Genomic DNA, 23,076 nt, shown 5'->3' on the forward strand with positions numbered 1-23,076 from the left:
TCAAAAAACGTGTGGCTCATGTACTTATCCTATTTTGCGAGACGCAAATCAATTTGTGACTAGCAAAATAGGGTTAGTGACTCGCTGTTAGAAAGGGGCGTTACAAGGGCATCCCTTCTAAAAGCGACTCCTGAAGCTATGTATGACTGTTTTGCAACCGCAATTGCGGTCGCACAACAGTCGCTGTTTACCACTCTTCGCAGAAGGGTGGTAAACCACTCGAAAACAGGAAGGGGACCCCTTCCCCTTTGTGAGTGGATTTCAAAATACTTTTTTAAGGGCAGGCAGTGGTCTAAATGCATCCCGTTTTCCTTTAAGTAAAAGAGGCTGTATTTTTTTTTTAAAGATTGCTTTATTTAAAAGCAGTCCAAGACATGGTGGTCTGCTGACCCCAGCAGGCCACCATCCCTGGGAGTGTCAGCCATTTCCAATGGGGTCACACATTGCGATAGCCTCATTATAATGCTTGAGACATGCAATTTGCGACCTCATTGGGACTCGCAAACTATGTCAGACACTGTTGTGTAACCCAATTTGCGAGACGCAAATGTGATGCAATTTACGACTCGCAAATTGGTGCGTCGTACATCCGGCCCGAAATATCTTCCATATTTGACCGGGAAATGAAAAGTGGGCTGGTTCAGTGTTTTGAAAATGATACATGTTTTATTGTTGTTTTCCGTTTTATGCAATATAACAATGTGAATGAAGCAAAAAGGACCTTTGTGAACAGCCCCGCTGTATAGGTCTTGACATTTTACAACCCCGAACAAAAAAAATGTTTGCTTAAGACGTATACCCAGGTCACGTCGATGACAAATGTTTTCAAGAGCTTTGAATGCCCCAATTCAACTAATTTATTTTCCAAGATCAATTTAGAAATGAAGCTGTGAAACTAACCAATTCTAGAGAAGTGGTGTGTGTGTGTTACCTCACCCTTTGCAACTCCCACTTTTCTACAAGGTGCTCCACTTCACCTCCAAGTACTACGGTGTTTGTGTCGTCCACGAGCAGGCATCCGTTTTTCACCTCAACAATTCCAATTAGCTTTATTTTTGTGCCTGGTGGGGTGTTCAAGCTAAAAATAATAAAAATAAAATATTATTAAAAGCATTTTATGAGAGCCAACAAAATACCTTTAAGTGTAGCGACAACACGCTCGTAGTGAATGTAGGCCTCACACAGGCAAATACATTTCATCAAATTGATAAATTATCGTTTGTATTTTTGAACCTACTTTTCTATCAGTGCTTGCTGGGCATCGGTTCCATGATAAGACAGAAAATCAGGAACTTTTGTATTCCTTGCATCCTACCATTGAAAAACAATGATGCGTCATTACTGAATGCGCTTTACATCACTCTTAGGAAAAAGTTGCCCCCCACCCAACTAATACATCCCAAACCCAAGGCAGGACATGACTTGGGTGAAAGGTACTTTACTCTATAATAACAATTCCCTTTGCTTGCGTTCATTCATTCATGGTATTGGTCCATAATCATGTTTAATTAAAGAAGCAGGCGCAGTTCAGAAAACTCCATATGAGGGGCTTAAGTTACATTATGTGTGTGCTGTTGATTGAAACATTTGCTAAGCGTTATCGCTAGACCTTATGGTTGTTTTGAGGAAAACAACTGTGATGGGTGAATTGCTTGAATTCATTCATCCCAGTCACAATAATTACTCTGGGCTGCAATACTTTTTTGGGCCACCATACCCTCTCAGGCAGGAAACAGACATAAGCAAATCAGCCTTAGCCATGCTCCAATTCAAACAGCCCAACCGGAACTGCCAAGGCAGGTCCCCACTGGTAACACAAGCCACCCCAGCCCAGATTCAGCCTGCTTGTGTTTCGTCAATAGGGTGCTGCTCAAGTCCTAAGGCACGGTGGTTGTGATTAATTTAAGCAGACACTGAAACCAGTACATCAGATATCCAAGGCAGACCTAGGTAAATAACGAGGACTAAGTCGTCTTCAAAGTACCGGATTTGTCTAGGAAAAAAATATATATTTAAGCCTTAAGGTGTAAAATAAACAGACTTTACAGTATGCACTATTGGTGGGGATAGAAAGAATGGGGAGACGAGCAAGACAATAAGGCACTTTTCCATCTCCACAGGACTAGACTAGACTGAGAAAGGATAGTTGGAAAACATGCACTGGGAAAGGGGTTAAGAATGGTATTAGCATCATGCGACTTAGAACAACTGATTGGATTAGAAAAAGTTGCTGTGAACAAAGGCCTCACGGATCCCAAGGGGATTTCAATCCCCTCAGGTTCCATGAGGCCTTTGTTTTAGAAATTAGAACATTCTGCTCTGTAGGGCGGAATATTCTAATAGCCTTAGAGCCCTCCATAGCGGGCTCTACTGACAATTAAAGGCATGCTCCCTTGTTAAAGGCCCTGGCCTTTGGCTCGGGCTTTAACACTGGAGTGGGCCTTTAATGACCCGTAGAGCTCACTATTGCAGGCTCTAGCCACTATTTGAATATTGTAATGTTGGGAGCTCCTTTTAAGATAATGAAGTGGCTGAGGGCTAATGATGACTGGTATAAGGTGTTTGTCCACAGAATTCCAATGTTTGTCTTTCTGTTTCTCCCTTTTTAATTGAAAACATTCTACCCTCAGTAGGTGGAATGTTCTAATAGGCTTATAGAAACACTCCCACAAGACTTATATTTCTTCTATATAGGCCTGTCAGGGCTTCATGGGCTGACCAATGCTGAAACCATCTAATCATGAACATATGCATGCTGTTGTTTGTCTTTTATTAGATTATAAAAATGTATTTATATTCCTTTGCATAGATCATTTCTTTTTTTCATTCAATGATACAAAATTACATTATAAAAACATATTATAAGACCACATATGCACCAATGGTGCAGTCATCCAATATTTTGACAATCATATGCAGATAAAACAGATTAGGGAAATCATGTATCTGTTATTACAAAAGAATCTACCTCCTGTCATAAACCACACCAAACCATTCTCACCTCATACAGAGCAACACTCTATCATACTCTCAGAACATACATAGACTTCTCAACTGATCTCATACACAGCTAGTTTCAACTGTGCCAATATATCCCAAGAATTTCCGTTGTAGTGTTGATGGTTCAATTGGAGTGAGGGTCCGTGGACATTTGCAGTCCACAAGACCCACGAGGTTTGAACAGAAAAGCACACTGTTTCAATGGTGAAAACGTTGATGTAGGCAAAAAATGTACAGAAGTAACCGCCTCTCTGGATCCTAATTGTAAGCGCGAAAAAAACAGAAGGAGAGAAGTAAGGGCGTCGAGTAGGGGCATATATTGACTCTGATGATGTCACATACATGGCCGACATTGGTACGGAGTCGCATGACGCCCTCTGCCCACGCATAGGGGTACTGCTGAGGGAGATTCTGGATCCAGTCTGGCACCTGGGGAGGATTCTAAGAGAAGGAATCTGCAGCTAGACGGCTATATAAGATAAAAAAACCTACTGCCAATGTGTTTCATTGTTCAGCTTGACGAATTAGTAGGGGTAATCCATAAACAAACATAAAATAGTCCCTTTTAACCTCATAGATGCTAGTAAACATCCCTCCCCAGTGCTGTGCTGTCCATTGGAACCAGTGCTGAATGGACATCCAATGGTCGTGCGCAGCACTGGGGAGGTAGTGCTGCCGTCGGCCAACGCACCGACGCAGCACTTAAGGGGTTAATGTTGGATTCACAGCATCCAAAACACAAAGCCATCTAGGGCACGGAGCAGTGCAATTTAGACTCCACTCTTAAACATCACAGAAATGCAATTAAATACGTGCCTTTGACACTATATTCATTGTGTGCCTAAACTCCATTAAAGTGTGTGTGAACTAAAATGTATTAATGAAATGTATTCACTGTAGAAACATAGATTTATACAAGTGTACACAAACGTTCAGTTTGAACATGAAAGCATGTATTCCTTATTCACATTTTGATACATACACTTCAAGTTATATTTACATACGTTTTCCTTTTCATTTCTGTATTAGACTTCTGTAGGCCTAGAGAGAAACTTGGCAGTGGACATGGAGAAACAATGGTCAAAATAAGCCTTCTGTTCATCATGTACCAAAATGGCAAGATGTTTACGGTTGAGAACGTAGGTATCCGCTCTATGCATTGGGAAATTGGAGCTATGCTGTAGATGCACTCATATTTACAACAAGGGGTGGTGAGGGACAGAGTCTCTGAATTAAGCAGAAAGCTCTCACCCAGTCAAGAGATCAGGGCTAGATCCAACACCGTTTTTTAGCTCACTGCACCATCCCAGTTTCAGAACCTGGCTGTATGCAAATTAGTCTGTTCCTGTCCCAGTGCATGATGGGAACAGGGCAAACCAAACTACAAAAGCCAATTCTTACACTGGGAAGGAAACAAGCTCCCGGGGACCGGTTTCTGGCATTACAGCCGTCTTCGGCCCGGTTTGCTTGAATCCTGATGGTGCAATGAGCAAGGGTCTCACATCTGAGAATACCCTTCCACGCTTAGGGTGGACAAAAATATTTACAACAAGGGGTGGTGAGGGACAGAGTCTCTGAATTAAGCAGAAAGCTCTCACCCAGTCAAGAGATCAGGGCTAGATCCAACACCGTTTTTTAGCTCACTGCACCATCCCAGTTTCAGAACCTGGCTGTATGCAAATTAGTCTGTTCCTGTCCCAGTGCATGATGGGAACAGGGCAAACCAAACTACAAAAGCCAATTCTTACACTGGGAAGGAAACAAGCTCCCGGGGACCGGTTTCTGGCATTACAGCCGTCTTCGGCCCGGTTTGCTTGAATCCTGATGGTGCAATGAGCAAGGGTCTCACATCTGAGAATACCCTTCCACGCTTAGGGTGGACAAAAATATTTACAACAAGGGGTGGTGAGGGACAGAGTCTCTGAATTAAGCAGAAAGCTCTCACCCAGTCAAGAGATCAGGGCTAGATCCAACACCGTTTTTTAGCTCACTGCACCATCCCAGTTTCAGAACCTGGCTGTATGCAAATTAGTCTGTTCCTGTCCCAGTGCATGATGGGAACAGGGCAAACCAAACTACAAAAGCCAATTCTTACACTGGGAAGGAAACAAGCTCCCGGGGATTCAAGCAAGCCGGGCCGAAGAGGCTGAAATGCCAGTAACCGGTCCCCGGTAGCTTGGCTCCTTTCTGGTAAAGAATTGGCTTGGTAGTTTAGTCTGCCCTGTTCCCATGATGCACTGGGCCAGGGACAGACTGATTTGCATATAGCCAGGTTCTGAGCTGGGATGGGGCAGTGAGATAAATAACGGTGATGGATCAAGCCCTGATCTTTGGACTGGGTAAGAGTGGTCTGCTCAATTCAGACACTCTGTTCATCACCACCCCCTTTTGTAAATCGATTTTGGCCACTATAGGTGTGGCAGGGTATACTCAGACATGAGTCCCTTTCTCACTGCTCCATCAGGATTCAAGCAAGCCGGGCCGAAGAGGCTGAAATGCCAGAAACCGGTCCCCGGTAGCTTGGCTCCTTTCTGGTAAAGAATTGGCTTGGTAGTTTAGTCTGCCCTGTTCCCATGATGCACTGGGCCAGGGACAGACTGATTTGCATATAGCCAGGTTCTGAGCTGGGATGGGGCAGTGAGATAAATAACGGTGATGGATCAAGCCCTGATCTTTGGACTGGGTAAGAGTGGTCTGCTCAATTCAGACACTCTGTTCATCACCACCCCCTTTTGTAGATGCACTCAAGTACTGGTTTGTTTGATCCCTGGTGGGGAGAAAGAGGATATTAATGTTTCTGAGTCACCTGTTACTTTTAAAGTGGCACTTTCACAATTGGAAAACAGCAGTTTCCCTTTAGACTTCAATTGGTACAGGCCTGTCTGCTTGCCTTATTTGTGCAAGTGTGAATCTTTGTGCTAAACACTTCTTTCTTTTTTCCAAGACTTCTAACTGAAGTCTGATCAAGCTGACACCTTCTATGCTCCCGAATTAGAGACACCTGATATATGACCCTAGACTGGACTTATGTTTAGAAGAGAGAAGGGAAGTTTCTTTATGAACACCAGTTTGCTTTAATTTGTTTCTGAACTGTGGTGGCTATCACAATTCTAAATCTCATTCTGTTGCACCTTAACCTGCTGAAATATTTCAGTTTACCTATTTTTTTGATATACTTATTGAACTTATTTCTGGGTTGCATTAATACTGGATCGATTGGTACTCCAAATGAAACCCTTTCACTATACTCAGCGGGCCGTGGCAAGTGGGCGATCATGGCGGTCGCCTGAATCCCGAGCTCCACAGAGAACTAAGCGAATCCATTCAGCATCCGGGATGCCAGCTGCTGCTGTCCCCAGGAAGCCGTCATATCTTTAGGGAGAAGGCACAGATCGACCCTGCAGCGCCCGGCGGCTCCAGTGTCCTGCTCGCAACACCGTTTCAGAGGGAGTGCTCGGACCTGCGGCACTGCGGGGGAGTCCCCAGAGGGCAGACAGGTCGCAAATCGCCACATCAGCCATACGCCAGAAGGGAGCGGAGCGGCGCTGGCTTCCCCCCAACAGGCCCGAACTGACCTGGAGGGGCTCGCCCTCCTCACATGCGGCCAAGTTGGAGCGGCGCCCATGGGGCCTGGTGGAGCAGACTGCTCGATTACTGCAGTGCTTCTCCAACCCTTGCTGAGGCCCCCTGCAGGGACCTGCATCGTAATTTCTTTTCTCCTGCGACCTGGGTGGGGGCTTCCAGATGTCCTGAGGGCCCGCGCCTCACTCTGCTACACAGATCGGTGTGGGGACGGCACCGGGGACCGCCCTGCACCGTTGGGGCCTGCCAGACGATAGCACATCATCCCTCATGCTGCCTCCTGTGCAACTAGTGCCTCTGGGCCGCGGCTGCTCTGCTGCACGCTGCCACAGGCAGGGACTTCCCTCTAGGCCTGAGGGTGTCCCTACCAACACCTCAGGGTCCCACGCCTGCCATGCTGCAAACATCAGAGCAGTGTCAGTGCAGAGACCCCCACAGCGCCCTAACGGAGCTCCCAGCTGGCAACTGCCACCTCCACCTCCACCACATCCTAATCGGCATCCTAAGGTCCCGCGCCTGACTTCGCTGCATCGATCGGTACAGGTGCCTGCGCAGCACGCTGGGGGGCCCGCTGGGCACTGACAACAGCTTCCCTCACCCTGTGACCCAGAACAGCCATATCCATTGACACGGACAAGGGTCCACCCCCTCCACTGTTGAGGGGCACTGGCTGCAGTATTGAACTCTCCTGTGTGGGACCCTACAGGCCTCAAGTACAAGAGCCGCGCATGGGGCTGTAGGCCTGTCCTAGACCGGGGTCCGTGGTAAAGGTTCCTAGCCCAGACTCTGTCCTCTACGACCATGCTGTACGGATCGGTGCAGTGTCAATGTCGCTGCCACAACCCCCTCCTGGAGCGATTAAGGCTGCACCGCCTTGCTGGGGGTCCCGACGCCGGAAGTGGTCCCGACGCCGGAAGTGGACCAGACGAGAGCCAGGCGAGTCCTCAGCCATGGGGAAGGACAAGGCCCTACGTGATGCATGCTCACAGATGCCAATAGATCACTACACCACCTGCTCTGGCAGTCCCGCCTCAGGCACCTTGGGCAGCGCAGACATGGGCAAGGCGGAGGCCCTGCCAAACGACCTCTCCGTTATCCTGCAAGCGATCCAATCCTCCCAAGTGGCGGTGGAAGCCAGAGTTGGAGGGGTGAAGATGGATGTGGCGCTGCTTCACCAAGACCTGCGTAATGCAATAAGCTGGATTCCTGAGACGGAGTCCCTAATCTCCACAGGTCAAACACAACATCTCAGCCCTCAAAACCCAAGTTTCCTCACTAGTGATAAGTACGGCGGAGCTGCACACTCGGGCGGAGGAAGCGGAAAACAGCTCAAGCCGAAAACACATCTGAATCATGGGAGTCCCGGAATCCTTTGGCGACATGCTCCATCACAAATGGCAGACCTCATGAAGAAATGGTTCAGATACTGGATGCCAGAGGGACATTTATCGTCAGGGTTTGTGATTGAACAGGCCCATCGTTCCCTGGCCCGGCGGCCCCCGCATGGAGCCCCCCGTGACGAAACATTGTCCGCATCTTAAACTTACGCGACCAAGATGGGGTCCTGAATGAGGCCCGAGCCAGGTCGGACCTCCAGCATGGCAGCAGCAAAGTCATGATCTTCCCTGACTACACAATGTAGGTCCAAATAAGCAGGGGATCCTACCAAAAGGTCAAATATAAGGTGCGGAACATGGAAATTCAATACCATCTCCTCTTCCCAACCCGGCTCCTAATAAGTTACCGGAACAAGTCCATCTTTTTTGACACTCCAGAGGAGGCGTGCCAGTGGCTAACTGAAGAAAGACCACTACACGACCGCCCCCCTCCACCACCGCCCAAAGCCCGCCCGCAGTCTAACCCACATGCTCCTAAAACATCCCAGCTGGACCCGCTATGCCTCCTCACTGGGCTCGCCCTCACCGCTGAGTCGCACCACGAGTGCCCCATCCAAAGACCGCGGGGAAAGGAAAATCCCAGATTCCGGAGATGTGGCATGCCCATAGGCCCCCTCCGTAAATCCAACTACACCCCCACCCCCAATCAGACTCGCAGCCCTGTACTCAGACGCAGACCATGCAACCTGAGACGGCGGTGAGGGGCCCCCCTCGACCTCTACCGAGACACAGCAGCCTGGTGAAATTTCTACTCCAACCGGAACTTGTATTCTTATCTTTGTACCAGCTATCACTCTAAATTATGCTTTCAACTTGGTTGTTTCAACCCTCCTGCTGCACAACTATCACTGCAAACCTATGTTAATTCAAATGTTCTCTTTCTCTTGGGCGAAAGCTGCTTCTGTGGTAGAAGTATGGGGTGGGGTGGGAGGTGGGGGGTGGAGTTTTTGTTCTGTATTAACTGTTCAAGATGTTTCCTTCCCTTTAAGCACCAGTGCACTTTCTACTCTTTCGGGTATCCATAGACCAGCAACTCAAATAATTTCCAGAGCCTCCCAGGCACCCGCCTCAAGACCATGCAGCCCATCCACGTGGCCCCCACCGGTCATGCAACCCATCCAGGGACAACCTCTGACCCCACCTATTGACGTTCAAAGTTTTGTCCTGGAACGTTAACAGTCTGCTGGACTGCATTAAGCGTTTAGCGGTCTTCATATTTATCCATAGCCACCTCCCAGAAGTCCTACTCCTGCAGGAAACCCACCTCCAGGGTAAGCGATGTCCCCTCCTCTCTTGCAGGGCTGTGACAGGGTCTTTCATGCAGAGTTTTCACAGAGCGTGGGGGGTCGACATTCTTCTCCACCGATCCTTCCCCCTGGTAGTTTCCTATGTCACTCGTGACCCCAGGGGTGCTTCATAGCCCTGGAGGGCACTCGAAGGGCAGGCAGTGGTGTGTCTATCTACGTCTCCCCGCCTGCTCTGAGTGTCGGCCTAGCTGACCTGACGGTGCTCTTCGCCCCCTCCCAATTGGCCTCGCCGTGCTGGATGGGGACTTTAACACTGTCCCCGCACCAGCCCTCAACTGCATCCGTCTCAACACGTCCTTGAACCAGACTTATTACAGACTGGATGTCTCTGACGCCTGGCGATCCTGGCACCCGACGCTCCAACACTACAAACCCATCTCCGCCTTACAGCACTCTCTCATGCATTGACCATGTTCTCCTACCTAGCCTGGACTGCCAAACGCTGACCCGCATCAACATACTACCCAGAGGGATCTCAGATCACTCCCCCATACTCCTTGACCTGGGGGGCAGCCACACGCTGCTAAGACCCATGTGGCCCATCAATGCATGGTATCTGCAGGATCAGACCTTTGTCCACACCCTAAGAGAAGAACTTCAATCCTACTTTCATACTAATTCTGGGACGGTGGCCCGAGTAGGTACACTCTGATCAGCCAGCAAGTCACCAGATGGGCCTTTGCGAGGGGCTTAGTTAGATAACAAGAGGGCACACGCCTTTCCCCCATCACTCCTCATCTATTTGGAACAACGCCTCCACTCAACCCAGGGGAAGCCACTGCCTGCCAACTACTCCTTCGCCAAGAAGACATACGACAACACTCCCTTGAAGCGGCCAAACCCCTTTGGCGCGCTTAACTTGGCTAATATTTATGGTTGGGGGCAATAAAATGGGAATATGTTGTACTGGCTGGCCTCCCACCACCAGGCCAATAGAGTAGTTCCCGAGATCAGGGACGAGGCTGGCAATGAACATAAGGCCTTGCCAGACAGTGCTCGAGCCTTTGCCCTCTATTATGAGCAACTATACTCTGTGCCACAAGACAAAGACAAAGCGGCCACCGATCACCTCCTACACGTGGCCGGCCTCCCTTCCCTCCTACAGGGGGACTACCAGTCGCTAAAGGACACAATCACGTTGGAGCAGATTGGGGATGGCCTCTCAGGGCAGGCACCCAGGAAGACACCAGGCCCATGGAATACCTGGTGAAAAACCGGGACCTACTTCTCCCTCACCGTCTTAAGATTTTTGAAGAGGCCTGTCAGCAAGGCTCATTCGCAAGGGACCTTCGCCACCATTGTGGCTATTCCCAAAACGGACTCCCCTCCAGCTCCTGTGTCCACTACCACCTCATCTCTCTGCTCAACAGCGAGATTAAAATCTTTGCCACAATCCTGGCAAATAGACTAAAAAGAGCACCAGCACTCGTTCATCCGGACCAAAGCGGTTTTATGCAGCAAAGAAGCACTTGACACTGCATCCGACGGTTGCAGGTGGCCCTAGCCCACCACCTCTTTACCCTCCAACCTGGCGTTGCTCTTAGTTGACTTTGAGAAGACGTTTGATACTGTGGACTGGGACTACATTCGCAAAATACAAGCTCCGATCAGCCTCGGCCCACGTTTTCGAGGCATAGTCGATGTGCTCTATTCTCACCCTCTGGCCTGAGTGTGAGTGAACGGGGATCTTTCCTACCCCTTCTCGATCTGACGTTGCACAAGACACAGTTGTCCCCATCCCCCTTGCTCTTCGTTTTAGCAATAGACCCCCCAGCTCAACTAATTTGCAGCAATCCGCTTTACAAGGTATGTGGGAGGGACACCAATCACTAGGACCGCATTGTCCTTTACACGGACGACATCCTCCTATATCTAGCAGATCCATCACGGACCAGCCCACGCTCCCTCCTCCTACTCGCGACCCGTGGGTGAGATTCGCGTCGCGAACCCAGCCAAATTGGTGCTGGTTCCCCTGGCCCCGTCAAGGGACTGCTTTGATTGGCAGTCATCTATCTCCCTCCGCAGGTTGAGTTTAAATACCTAGGAATATGGGTGCCACTCAACCCAGAACTCACCTGGGCCCTGAATCTGCAACCATTGATCCTGAATGCTAAAGCAGACTTGACCAAGTGGCAAAATCTCCCCTAAACGTGATGGGCTGCATAGCCCTGTATAAAATTATGAGCTTAACCCGCTTCCTTCACAATTTCCTCACCTTTCCCCTCCCAATCTGAAGGTCCTGGTTCCGGGCGCTGGAGGGCGACGCCACACCTTTCTGTGGCAAGGCAAGTGGCCACGGATATCACTCACCTATTGTCAACGAAGCTCTTATGATGGTGGCCTGGGCATGTCTAATCTCTACCTCTACCACCTAGCCATCCAACTTTTCATAGCTCACGACTGGTTCTACTGGGGTGGTCCCAGCTGGCCTACAAGCTAGAGCTCAATCGCCTGGGCTTCTCTACCCTGCAGGCACTACTATATGATGCCCCAATCCCCCCCCTAGATGCCCACGGTTACACAAGTGGTACTCTTAGCTTGGTGCGCCGCCCTACACCACACACAATGCAATGCTAGGCTTACACAACAAACCCCACTATGGCATGGCACCTGGGTGGGGGATGTGACTTCGCTCACCGGCTTCCGGACCTGGGACTCCAAAGGGATCTCTTAACTTGGGGATGTCTTAGCAGGGGCCCACATGTGCTCCTTCGATGACCTACAAAAATCCTTCGCCCTAGCTAAACTGACCCTGGCCCACAGTTCAACTTACTTGAAGCTAAGATACTTATGGGAAACCTGGAATGCGGTGGTGTCTCCCAAATCTTTGGTACCCTCATAATAAACTCCACTGACACACACTGTCTTTGATGGACCCAGTAGGAGGGCTGGGTGGGCGTGCTGGAGGATGTGCACTGGCACAACGCTCTGATGGCGCCACGCAAGCTTACTATCTCCTCGAGACTGATGCTTACACAGACCTACTACCTCAACGCAGCCTAACTTTCTCCCAGAGCTTGCACAGAGCCGGCCTCCGACCCGATGCCTCCTGCCCCAGATGAGCAGCCCCCGGTGTGGACTATTTCCACATGGTTTGGTCATGCACCCTAATACAATCATAATGGGTGACAGTGATGAATGAATTAAAAGAGGCCTGGGGGTGGGCAGCCCCGGTGTCCCCCACCTGACCCTCCTGGGGAAATTGAGAAAGCCTTCATGAATACGCACTCTTAGCTGCCAAGTGTGACATAGCCGCAAAATGGGTGGGCCCCATCTCTCCTACCATTGTAAAGTTGTGACGCGGAGTTGATTTGTGCGCTAAACAGGATAGGGTGGTGTTCGAGGCCAGAGGCTGTCCTCAAAAACATGGACAGGTATGGGGTAAATGGCTGCACTTGTAATCCGTATCACTCGCATTGTTGACTATATTGATCTCGACTAGCTTGGCTGTTTGTCTATGTACGTGTAACCTGAAAATTACCCTGTGCCTTAACCCTTTCCATGCACCCGTCGGCCAACGGCCATCGCGTGCACTACCTCCGTAGTGCTGCGCACGTCCGTTGGCCGACGCAGCCCCGCCCACTCAATGGAACATCCCGCACAGCAGCGGAATTTTCGCTGCGGTCAAGGCGTTAATCTTGTTGGCCACTGTGTAGTGTTTCAAAAAAACAAAGTTGTTTATCAAAACAAAAAAACATACTCAGTGATTGCTGCTTCTTATTGTGGAGTCATATGGGATTCACAAGTTAGAAATGTATTGTTGATGTCTCCTCCCTTTCAATGCTTCACATCAGCTAACGAAGGTCCATACAACCAATAGTGAAAAAACTTTAACGACCTGCCTGAGATTACGTTATAAGGGCCAGCGTTAACAAGCAAGCAAGGCAAACAGAGGGTGAGCTTTCCATCCAGCAGAAAATCTACACAGTCTGAACTCAGATAAACTAATATGAACGGCAGCAACATGCACTGAAAACAAAAGCCGTGCACCTGACAGCCCTTTCAGAAATGGGTTCATTTTCTAAAGCACAGCATTAAAAGGCAAAGTAGGTGGTGACTGAATACTTAAACCAGATCCGTTATGCTGTTCTAAATGCGGTCTGATGTCCAATCGTGTGCAGTTTCTTTCGTAAAATTGAGTGAGCAGCAGAACTATTATTCCACCTGCGGCTCGCTGGCAATCATAAAACATGGCATTATTCTCTGCGGCCTCAGGCGCAGGGAGACTTCGGATTTGATAAACAGCATTGAAAGGAATGGTACTTAAGCGGAGCGTAAAGCCGTACAAGAACAATTGCTAGTTTCATTTCCAAATCAAACAATAAAACCGATCACTGTAGACGCCATTTTAATAAACCACAATGTCAGAAACGTAAAAAAATAGAAGTGAAACTTTTTGCCGAAGCTTTGCAGTCATTTCTCAGCTGGACACACGGCTATGGGGCATTCTCTTGTTTCCATGTATGCTCACTGTGGCATTTAGACACCTGATCGGGCGTCTGGTCGTAGGCCATCCGACACTACAGCCAGCTACTTTTCGGAGTAGGAACATTTCTCCAAGAGAAAGCGCCTCGGCGCCTCTCCATGACATGTGTGAATGTCTTGTAGCTTGTCCGTGTATTCGCATGCAGTTTTTAAAAGCGCACTGCAAAAAACAGTTATCTCGCTAACAAGCTGGAAACGCGGCCCCTTAGGCCTTCATTAGTTACAGAGTAAAACCATTACTCGCCGCCCAGTGAAACGGCCGTCAGAAGATAGACACTTACGCCGAATGCGCTCTCGTTATTTCTGTCACAACCTATGCGTTATGTAGTCTCAAAGTTTACTATGTGGACATAAATGTCAACCCCAACGTGGCCCTGTCCCGCAGGGAACGTATCTAACTCGTTTGCTTATGCGGTACATGAGCACCTTAGAAGGGTAATGAAATCACGGACTCCAGTCTGCAGGCATTTTATAAACGGTGACCCGTAGTCACTGCAAAACAACTCTTGTCTAATAGCACTGCGGGACACCTAGAGCACCCCTATTTAGCCAAGTTTGTGCTCAATAAAACGGTGTTATAATTCTCCCACACGGGTTTTGGGAAGAATTGCTCTGCTCTGGATAACATCATGGTCTTAAATCTGTTAGCTGCGCCCAGCTAGGGGAAACCCCAATAATTGTTTAGAACTTATAATCTTGTGGAAATGACGAAACCCAATTGCCTTTGTGGTAAAATTATATTCAGACACTTGGGTACAGGCAAGGGTCTTTCCCTTAAAATTCTTACCACCAATGATCTGAACCAGGGGTGCAATTTGGCACTGCTGTTATTCGCTCTATACATTGTGGATTTGATTGCATTTTTGGACTAATGAGAAGGATCCTTTTTAAAAAGGGCCATTCAAGGATCAATAATGTAGCACACGCTGATGAGTTGATCATTGTATCAATGTCAAAGACAATGACACAGACCACAACTTCCCTCTGGGCCGGTCACACCACGCACCGCGCACACTCCCCGTGAGTGAGCCCAGGCTGCCCCGATCCCGCCGAGTGCCGCCGCTGCCCGCAGCTTTGCTCCTGACCACTGGTGTGCTCCTGACCACTGGTGTGGTATCCGCCTCTGTAGCGCAGCGCTGTTTTTTCCCCTGTTTACTGCTGTTTACTCCTCTGTTGCCCGTATCGTGCCCAGCCACTGTCACCTGTTATATTTAGTTTGTTACCCCGCTGACTGCTGTTTTCTCCTCTGTTGCCCGGATCGTGCCCAGTCACTGTCACCTGTTATATTTAGTTTGTTACCCCGCTGACTGCTGTTTTCTCCTCTGTTGCCCGGATCGTGCCCAGCCACTGTCACCTGTTATATTTAGTTTGTTACCCCGCTGACTGCTGTTTTCTCCTCTGTTGCCCGGATCGTGCCCAGCCACTGTCACCGGTTATATTTAGTTTGTTACCCCGCTGACTGCTGTTTTCTCCTCTGTTGCCCGGATCGTGCCCAGCCACTGTCACCTGCTATATTTAGTTTGTTTCCCTGTTGACTGTTGTTCTCTCCTCTGTTGCCCTTATCGTGCCCGCCACTGTCATCTGTTATATTTAGTTTGTTTCCCCGCTGACTGTTGTATCCTCCTCTGCTGCCCTTACTGTGCCCAGCCATTGTCCTCCGTTATATTTAGTTGTTTCGCTGCTTTCCCTCTTGCTGTGCCCCGCCGCGTGTCCCGCCACCTCCCCGCTCCCCGCCGCTGCTCCCCTGCGGCCTCGCCCCCTTCCCTCTGGGACCCTTCCCATTCGCCGCCCCGCTCCCGCCTCCCAGCTGCTCCTCCCTCGCTCCGCCCCCCCCCCCACTCTCCACATATGGCAGAGTGGCAAACGCGCAGGGTTGACGTGCAGCGGGCGCGTCGATTGTGCGCCAAAGGCGCGCCAAAGGCAATACCGTCTGCGCCCGTCCACGCCTGGCCCGCGCCCAAAGCCCGGACCCCTGGCCCCCGTAGACACCAGCCCACCCGCCGGACCTACGACGCCACCGAACTCAACGCACTCAACACCGGCCGGATCCCCGGATGCTATCGAGCCACCCCGAGACGTACCCACGGACCCTTCAGCTGCCATTCCTGCAACTTCTCCTGCATCCGGACCGGCACTGCACCCGCAACCGCCAAGCCGAGCACTAACAGCAACCACCTGAAGTGCATCCTTCTCAACACTCGCTCAGTCCACAGACACGCCGTCCAACTCTGGAACCTGATCGACACAACCTCACCAGACGTCGCCTTCCTCACGGAAACCTGGATGAACGCCTCCTCAGCACCCGACATCGCCATCGCCATCCCGGACGGATACAAGATCACCCGGAGGGACCGCGGCAATCAGACCGGAGGAGGCATCGCCATCGTTCACAAGAACACCATCCGCATCACGACCAACACCGAAGACACCCTAAAAGCAGCCGAACACCTGCACTTCCATATCCACACCGACCCCAAGACCACCCTCAGAGGCACCCTCATCTACAGACCACCAGGACCACGCACACAGTTCAGCGAAGACATCGCCGACTTCATCAGCCCGCACGCCCTCCCCTCCACTGACTACATCCTCCTCGGGGACCTTAATTTCCACCTGGAGAACAACAACGACCGCAACACCACCACCCTGCTGGGCAACCTCGGTCTCAAGCAGCTGGTGACCACTCCCACCCACTACGCCGGACACACGCTCGACCCCATCTTCTCCTCCAGCAAGGACATTGCCTTCAGCCACGCCACCGGTCACCACTGGACGGACCACAGCTGCATCCACTTCAGCTTCAGAAAGAACACGATCCACCACCACCAGCAACAGGTAGCACGCAGAAGCTGGAACAAGATCACAGCCGACCAACTCGCCGCATCCCTGAGCCAGGACCCCCCCGCCAGCTCAGCGAACCCTAGACAGGCCGCCAACAACCTCACGAAGTGGATCAGCAGCTGCGCTGACGACCTCGCCCCTCTGAGGACCCCGCCCATTGGGCCGGCAGTAAGAAAGCACCATGGTTCACCTACGAACTCAAGAGCTCCAAGAAAAACTGCAGAGCCCTCGAGAGAACCTGGCGCGGAGACCCAACACCAGACAACATGACCACCCTCAAGCTCGAAAACACCACCAACTGATTCACGCCACCAAGAAAACCGCATTCAAGGAATGACTGGACAATAACGCACACAACAGCAAGGAACTCTTCAACATCTTTAAAGAGCTCTCCAAACCCAACGCCGGAAACAACGACATCACCCCTTCACAAGACCTCTGCAACTCCCTCGCCGCCTACTTCCACAACAAGATCGCAGACATACACAACAGCTTCAGCACACAGCCAACGCACCCCACGACCGCACCGGCACCCCCCACCACCACCCTCCGCGCCTGGACCCCGATCAACACCGAAGAAACGCAACGCACGATGAACTCCATCCACTCCGGATCTCCAACCGACCCCTGCCCCCACCACGTCTTCAACAAGGCCGACGCAGTCATGGCACCCCACCTGCGGGACATCATCAACACCTCCTTTGATACCGCTACCTTCCTGGAGAGCTGGAAACACGCCAAACTCAGCGCTCTACTGAAGAAACCATCAGCAGACCCCACCGACCTCAAAAACTACCGCCCCATCTCGCTCCTCCCGTTTCCAGCCAAAGTCATTGAGAAGACCGTCAACAAGCAGCTGGCCGCCTTCCTCGAGACGAACGGATCCCTCGACCTCTTGCAGTCTGGCTTCCGGGCCAACCACAGCACCGAGACCGCCCTCATCGCAGCCACCGATGACATCCGAGCCCTGCTCGACAACGGGGAGACTGCGGCCCTCATCTTCCTGGACCTCTCCGCGGCATTCGACACTGTCTGCCATCACACCCTAGTGCAGCGCCTCAGCAACGTCGGAATCCAAGAGAAGGCGCTAGAATGGATCATCTCCTTCCTCGCCGGAAGGACACAGAGAGTCCGCCTCCCCCCCTTTCAGATCAGAAGCCACCGAAGTCATCTGCGGCGTTCCTCAAGGCTCCTCGTTCAGCCCCACCCTCTTCAATATCTACATGAGCCCCCTCGCGGCCATCGCACGCCAACACAACCTCAACATCATCTCTTACGCCGACGACACCCAGCTGATCCTCTCCCTCACCAACTACCCCACCACCGCCAGAGCCAACCTACACAAAGGGATGAAAGATGTAGCCGAGTGGATGATGAACAGCCGCCTGAAACTGAACTCAGATAAGACGGAAGTCCTCATCCTGGGATCATCACCCTCTGCCTGGGACGACTCCTGGTGGCCCCCTGCCCTGGGCAGCGCACCCAAACCAACGGACCACGCACGCAACCTGGGCTTCATCCTGGACTCCTCCCTCTCCATGACCAGACAAGTCAACGCCGTCTCCTCGTTGTGCTTCAACATCCTGCGCATGCTACGTAAGATCTTCCGGTGGATCCCCACGAGACCAGGAAGACGGACACCCAGGCCCTCGTCACCAGCCGACTGGACTACGGCAACTCTTCTACGCCGGAACCACTGCCAAACTCCAGAAGAGACTCCAGCGGATCCAGAACGCCTCAGCAAGACTCATCCTCGACATCCCCCGACACAGCCACATCTCCGGACACCTGAGAGACCTGCACTGGCTCCCGGTCAACAAGAGAATCACATTCCGACTCCTCACCCACACACACAAAGCCCTACACAACCAAGGCCCAAGATACCTCAACAACCGCCTCAGCTTCTACACTCCCACACGCCAGCTCCGTTCGACCAACCACGCCCTCGCCGCCGTCCCCCGCATCCGAAGAGCCACCACAGGAGGAAGGTCCCTCTCCTACCTGGCCGCCAAGACGTGAAACTCCCTCCCGACCCACCTCCGCCGGACTCAAGACCACCTCGCCTTCAGGAAGCAGCTCAAGACTAGGCTGTTCGAGCAGTAGCGGACCTCCCCCCCCCCAGCGCCTTGAGACCCTCCGGGTGAGTAGGGTGCTCTATAAATGCTTTGATTGATTGATTGATTGAAAGATTACAATTAGCTTAATAAGGATACCTTCAAGATACATATGTCCAATACTAAGATGATGTCCTCTGGCTGCTTCCAACCAGCTTTTACTTGGACAATGGAATCGCTTTCTTTTGGACATGTTACTAACACCATGGTTGGGGGTAAGTTCATAAACTGAACTGAATTATCATTTTGCGGAGCTAGCCTCTATCAGTAAGGACCTAATAAATGCAGTTAAGCATCACTCCAGTAAATGGTTTGTCTGTTAGATTCGTAATGTGTAAACTTGTTCCATATTGTATGCTTCTGCTATATTACATAAAAACAACATTCTGAGAACAGACACCATGTATAAGCAATTTGGTTTACAACTCCCCCCTATTGCATACGCCTTGGCATTGCGCCTTTCTTCTTTAGTATCTTTCGATGTTATTCAGTTCATTGGTTTTATATGCAGTTGCATTGGTGCTGATCTTAAATCTTTGGAAACTTTCCTTTATAAAGAAGCTTTCTTTGTCAATTTTCCTCTCAACTATATTAGTGGTACACAATACATGCTAGATGCTTTAAGAGTATGGACTTCCAAACTTAGATATTCTTTCTAAAATCTATGTACCTAAAGGAACTTACATCTTCAGGATCTACTACTCTTAACTCCAAATCCATGTATGAACTGCGTTTTAACAGTTCAATATAGCTGCGAGAGGAATGAGAAAACTTTATGTAAAATAAGTGACAGTGGTCATGCAGATAACATGGACCCAAATGTCAAAACTGAAACAAGCCACAGAAGTGACACTGAGTACATCAGAGCAAGGGAGGGGGAAAGGAGGAGGACAAGGAAATAGAAGGGGGAGAGGTTAGGAGGGGAAGCGGGTGAGGGAAAAGGGACTAGAATGACAAAATGAGGAGGGAGGAAGAGAATAACAAAGGATTAGGAGAGTGAAAGAAGGGGGAGGAGGAGGTGGGGGAGGAAGAGGTGGGCAAGGAAGTGGGTAGGGAAATAGGTTAAGGAGGTATTGCAGGAACAGGGGTAAAGAAGGCAGGCGTTTCAATGGGGGCAGTGCAGAAGACCAGATCGAGATGAAGCGAGGAGATGGATGGAACATGAAGAATGGAGTGGAGGGAAGTATTCATAGGTGAACAAGCATAAACCAATCTTTGCTCAGAAACCTCCAGACTATACAGAACACAGCCGCCAGACTCGTCCTCAGAATCCCTCGACACAAGCACATCAGCCAAACACCTATGGAACCTCCACTGGCTCCCCGTCGAGAAAAGAGTCACTTTCAAGATACTCACGCCTACAAATGCTTACCCAACACCAGACCCCACTAACTCAACAATAGAATCACCCTCCACTTACCCAAAAGAAATCTCCGCTCCGCCAACCTCGTCTTCGCCGAAACACCTTGCATCTGCAGAGCTAAAACAGGGGGAAAAGCCTTCTCCTACATCGCAGCCAAGTCCCGGAACGAGCTCCCCATCGACATAAGATGCACCCCCTCCCTGAACACCTTCAGGAAGGCTCTCAATATCTGGCTCTTCAACTGAACTGAACTGCTCACTCCGGAGCGCCTTGAGACCCTCAAGGGCGAGTCGCGCTTACAATTCCCTGATTGATTGATTGAAAAGGAAAGGGAAAAAAAACGGATGGAGCAAGGAGAGAGGTAGAGGCAGAGAGGGGTCAAGGGTAAAAAAGAAAGGGCAAAGCCCTATTTGAGACAGAACACAGAGAAGAATGGAGCACAAAGGGAGAGGAGAGAAGGAGTCAAAGGACAAAAAGGAAAGTGGAAAAAGTCTGGATAGAACAAAAAAGAAAGGGAGAGAAAGACAGAAGAGGAGAAGAGAAGGTAGATGCAGGGAGGAGTGAAGGGGGGAAAAGAAAAGTTAACAGGAAATGAAGGTGCAGGGCAAGAAGGAGTGGAGTCAAGCAATCCAACAGACTGATAGATCAAATTATGCTTAAGGAGTCAGACATAGTTTAAACAGATACACTTTTCATTTTTCGAGGAATGGCAGGAGAGTATTTTTGGTTCTCAGGTGCATAGGGTGAGAGTTACACAAAACAGAAAAAGCTCCTGGGGAGGCTAGACACTGATCCAAACTGATTTTGATACACAATGGCACTAGAAGATGGTTATTTTAGCTTCCCAGAACACAAGTGCCTCCCAACAATTTGTGTAAGCTGGAGAGGAAGGAAAAAGAGTTGAGTGAACAGCTTTGCAGGCCCGGCAGCAAAGACTGAAATTCATACTCACCTCAATAAGTAGACAATGAACATGGTGAGGATTGGTGAAACATGATCAAATATATTGGTTGATGATACAAGTCTGTCCGAACCACACAGGACAGTTTTCAGTGGTAGTATGGCAGTTTGAGGAAAGCTCTATGTACTCTGAAGATGGATATATCTTCAACATTTACTATTCTTAAATCACATCTAAGTACTTTGAAGATATGCAAGTCTTCAAGGAACATGGATGTGGAATTAAGAAGAGAAAATCTATACTTAATTACCAGCATGGTTCCAAAGCGATTCACCCTTACACTCGCGAGGCCTGTTTCACAAAAGTAAACGTACACTATTGTTTAAGTTAACTACTTTTAGCTTTTGAGAATCTACATGCCGAGTTATAGGTCTCTTCACTCTCTATACTTATGTATGTAGAGTACTCTGCAATTGGGGCTGTGAACTCTACATGTATCACTATAGGGAGTGCAGAGATGTGAAACTGTGGCCGTAGTTTGTGGATTGCGTTTTGTAGTACACTTTGTAGTACTACAAATCGCACTACAAAGTGCAGCTTGTGAATCAGGTCCACATTATTGTTCAGTTTACACCCATGTTATTCAGTGACATTTTAGAAGCCCTGCTAGCCAGGATGTGGTGTACTATAAATACGCCCAAGACATATTCCTACCCTTGGGTATAATTTTAACCCAAAGTTCGTAGTTTCATATTATCCTGCCTCAGTTAAAACTTGATGTCTGCTGTCAGCCACTATTTCTTTTGCCGCCAAGAGAGAAGTTAATTCTGAGCTACTCCACCCTCACAAGTCACTTAAGTTCACCTAAAAAAACAATCAGCAGCAATGACCCCAAAGCAAATATACCATGAGTCAAAAGTGCAAGTTCTGCTCAGAAAAGGCAATGCAACAGCAGAAAAGCATTTTTGTCTATGAATACGAAAGTGAACATGACACACAAACATTGTAAATCAATAAAACTGTTCTACTTCTGCACTGCAATACACTAAAAAGTATGTGTGTCAATTTATATGGAAATTAAAACGGAGGTAGCTAATTTCTACTAGGATTGCAGGCATGGCATATCCCATTACCAGCTCTGGCGTACAAGAGGCTGGCTCTGTATTTCTTGGCATTTTCCTAGTCGGGTGTGCTACATTGAAGGCAAGCATCGTCCTGATCAGAGAGTAGCATGTAACCCAGCACAGCAGTCTGAGGAGGTATGTGTTTAGCTCAGTGAAACTAAGTTCTGCAAAGCAGGACAGTGCGGGCTGAGATCACAGGAAGGCCTCAGTCGCTCTAGTGTAGCAAAGCACCATTGTTCTGTAAAATGTAAATCCGTATTTGTAAAGCGCAAACTACTCACCCTTATGGGTCTCAAGGCGCTGGGGGCTGTTGTGGAAATTAAGTGAGCTATTGCCCAGAGTCACATGGTGCTGAGCTGAGCCACCAGAGCCGGGGATCGAACCCTGAACCCTGTGCTCCGAAGTCAGCTGCTCCGGCCACTGCACCACACCTCTCCACTCACTCACCATTTTACACTCTTCTCATAACTTCAGTTCTGAAGCAACTTGTAAACAATTGCTTCATGAAAGAGGACTGACAATAACAAGACAGATCACTGCACCCTGTGTGCACATTCTTTACATTTATTTCAGCAGGTAGTTACATTCTGCAACCTGTCCTCTACACGTTTCCTCACCCCTTCCAGTACCCTTTACTCTTTCTCAAACATTCGCGCTCACTGCCCTGCTCCCCCACATCTAACATTATCAAAATTAACTTTTCCAGTTAGAATCCTTACATCAACTTTTTTTTCGATGTTTTGGTTTAACAGTCAGTTTTAAGGCACTTAAAATCGGCATTATGTCTCGATTGTATTTCAGCTCGATTGATACTTGGTTCCACTTTCGTTGTACGGAAGGGGGGGGGTGTGTGTTCGTTGTACGGAAGGGGGTGTGTGTATGGTGTGTGTGTGTGTGTGTGTGTGTGTGTGTGTGCGTGTGTGCGTGTGTGCGTGTCTGATCTTAAAGCATGCTCTTCACCA

At 49.5% G+C, this 23,076-nt stretch overlaps 1 protein-coding gene across 2 annotated transcripts in view; it reads right to left on the reverse strand.

Moving 5' to 3' along the window:
• Positions 1-23,076, reverse strand: part of LOC147698289 (tudor domain-containing protein 3-like) — a 764,430-nt gene that overhangs the window by 382,465 nt on the left and 358,889 nt on the right. For both annotated transcript variants that reach the window (XM_086934904.1, XM_086934903.1), the window contains exon 5: positions 937-1,078. In XM_086934904.1, coding sequence (XP_086791030.1) covers positions 937-1,078 — 142 coding nt within the window. The remainder of the gene's footprint in view (positions 1-936; positions 1,079-23,076) is intronic.

This window comes from Lissotriton vulgaris, chromosome 8 (assembly GCF_964263255.1).
Source record: "Lissotriton vulgaris chromosome 8, aLisVul1.2, whole genome shotgun sequence".
In the NCBI taxonomy this organism is placed as follows: Eukaryota; Metazoa; Chordata; class Amphibia; order Caudata; family Salamandridae; genus Lissotriton; species Lissotriton vulgaris.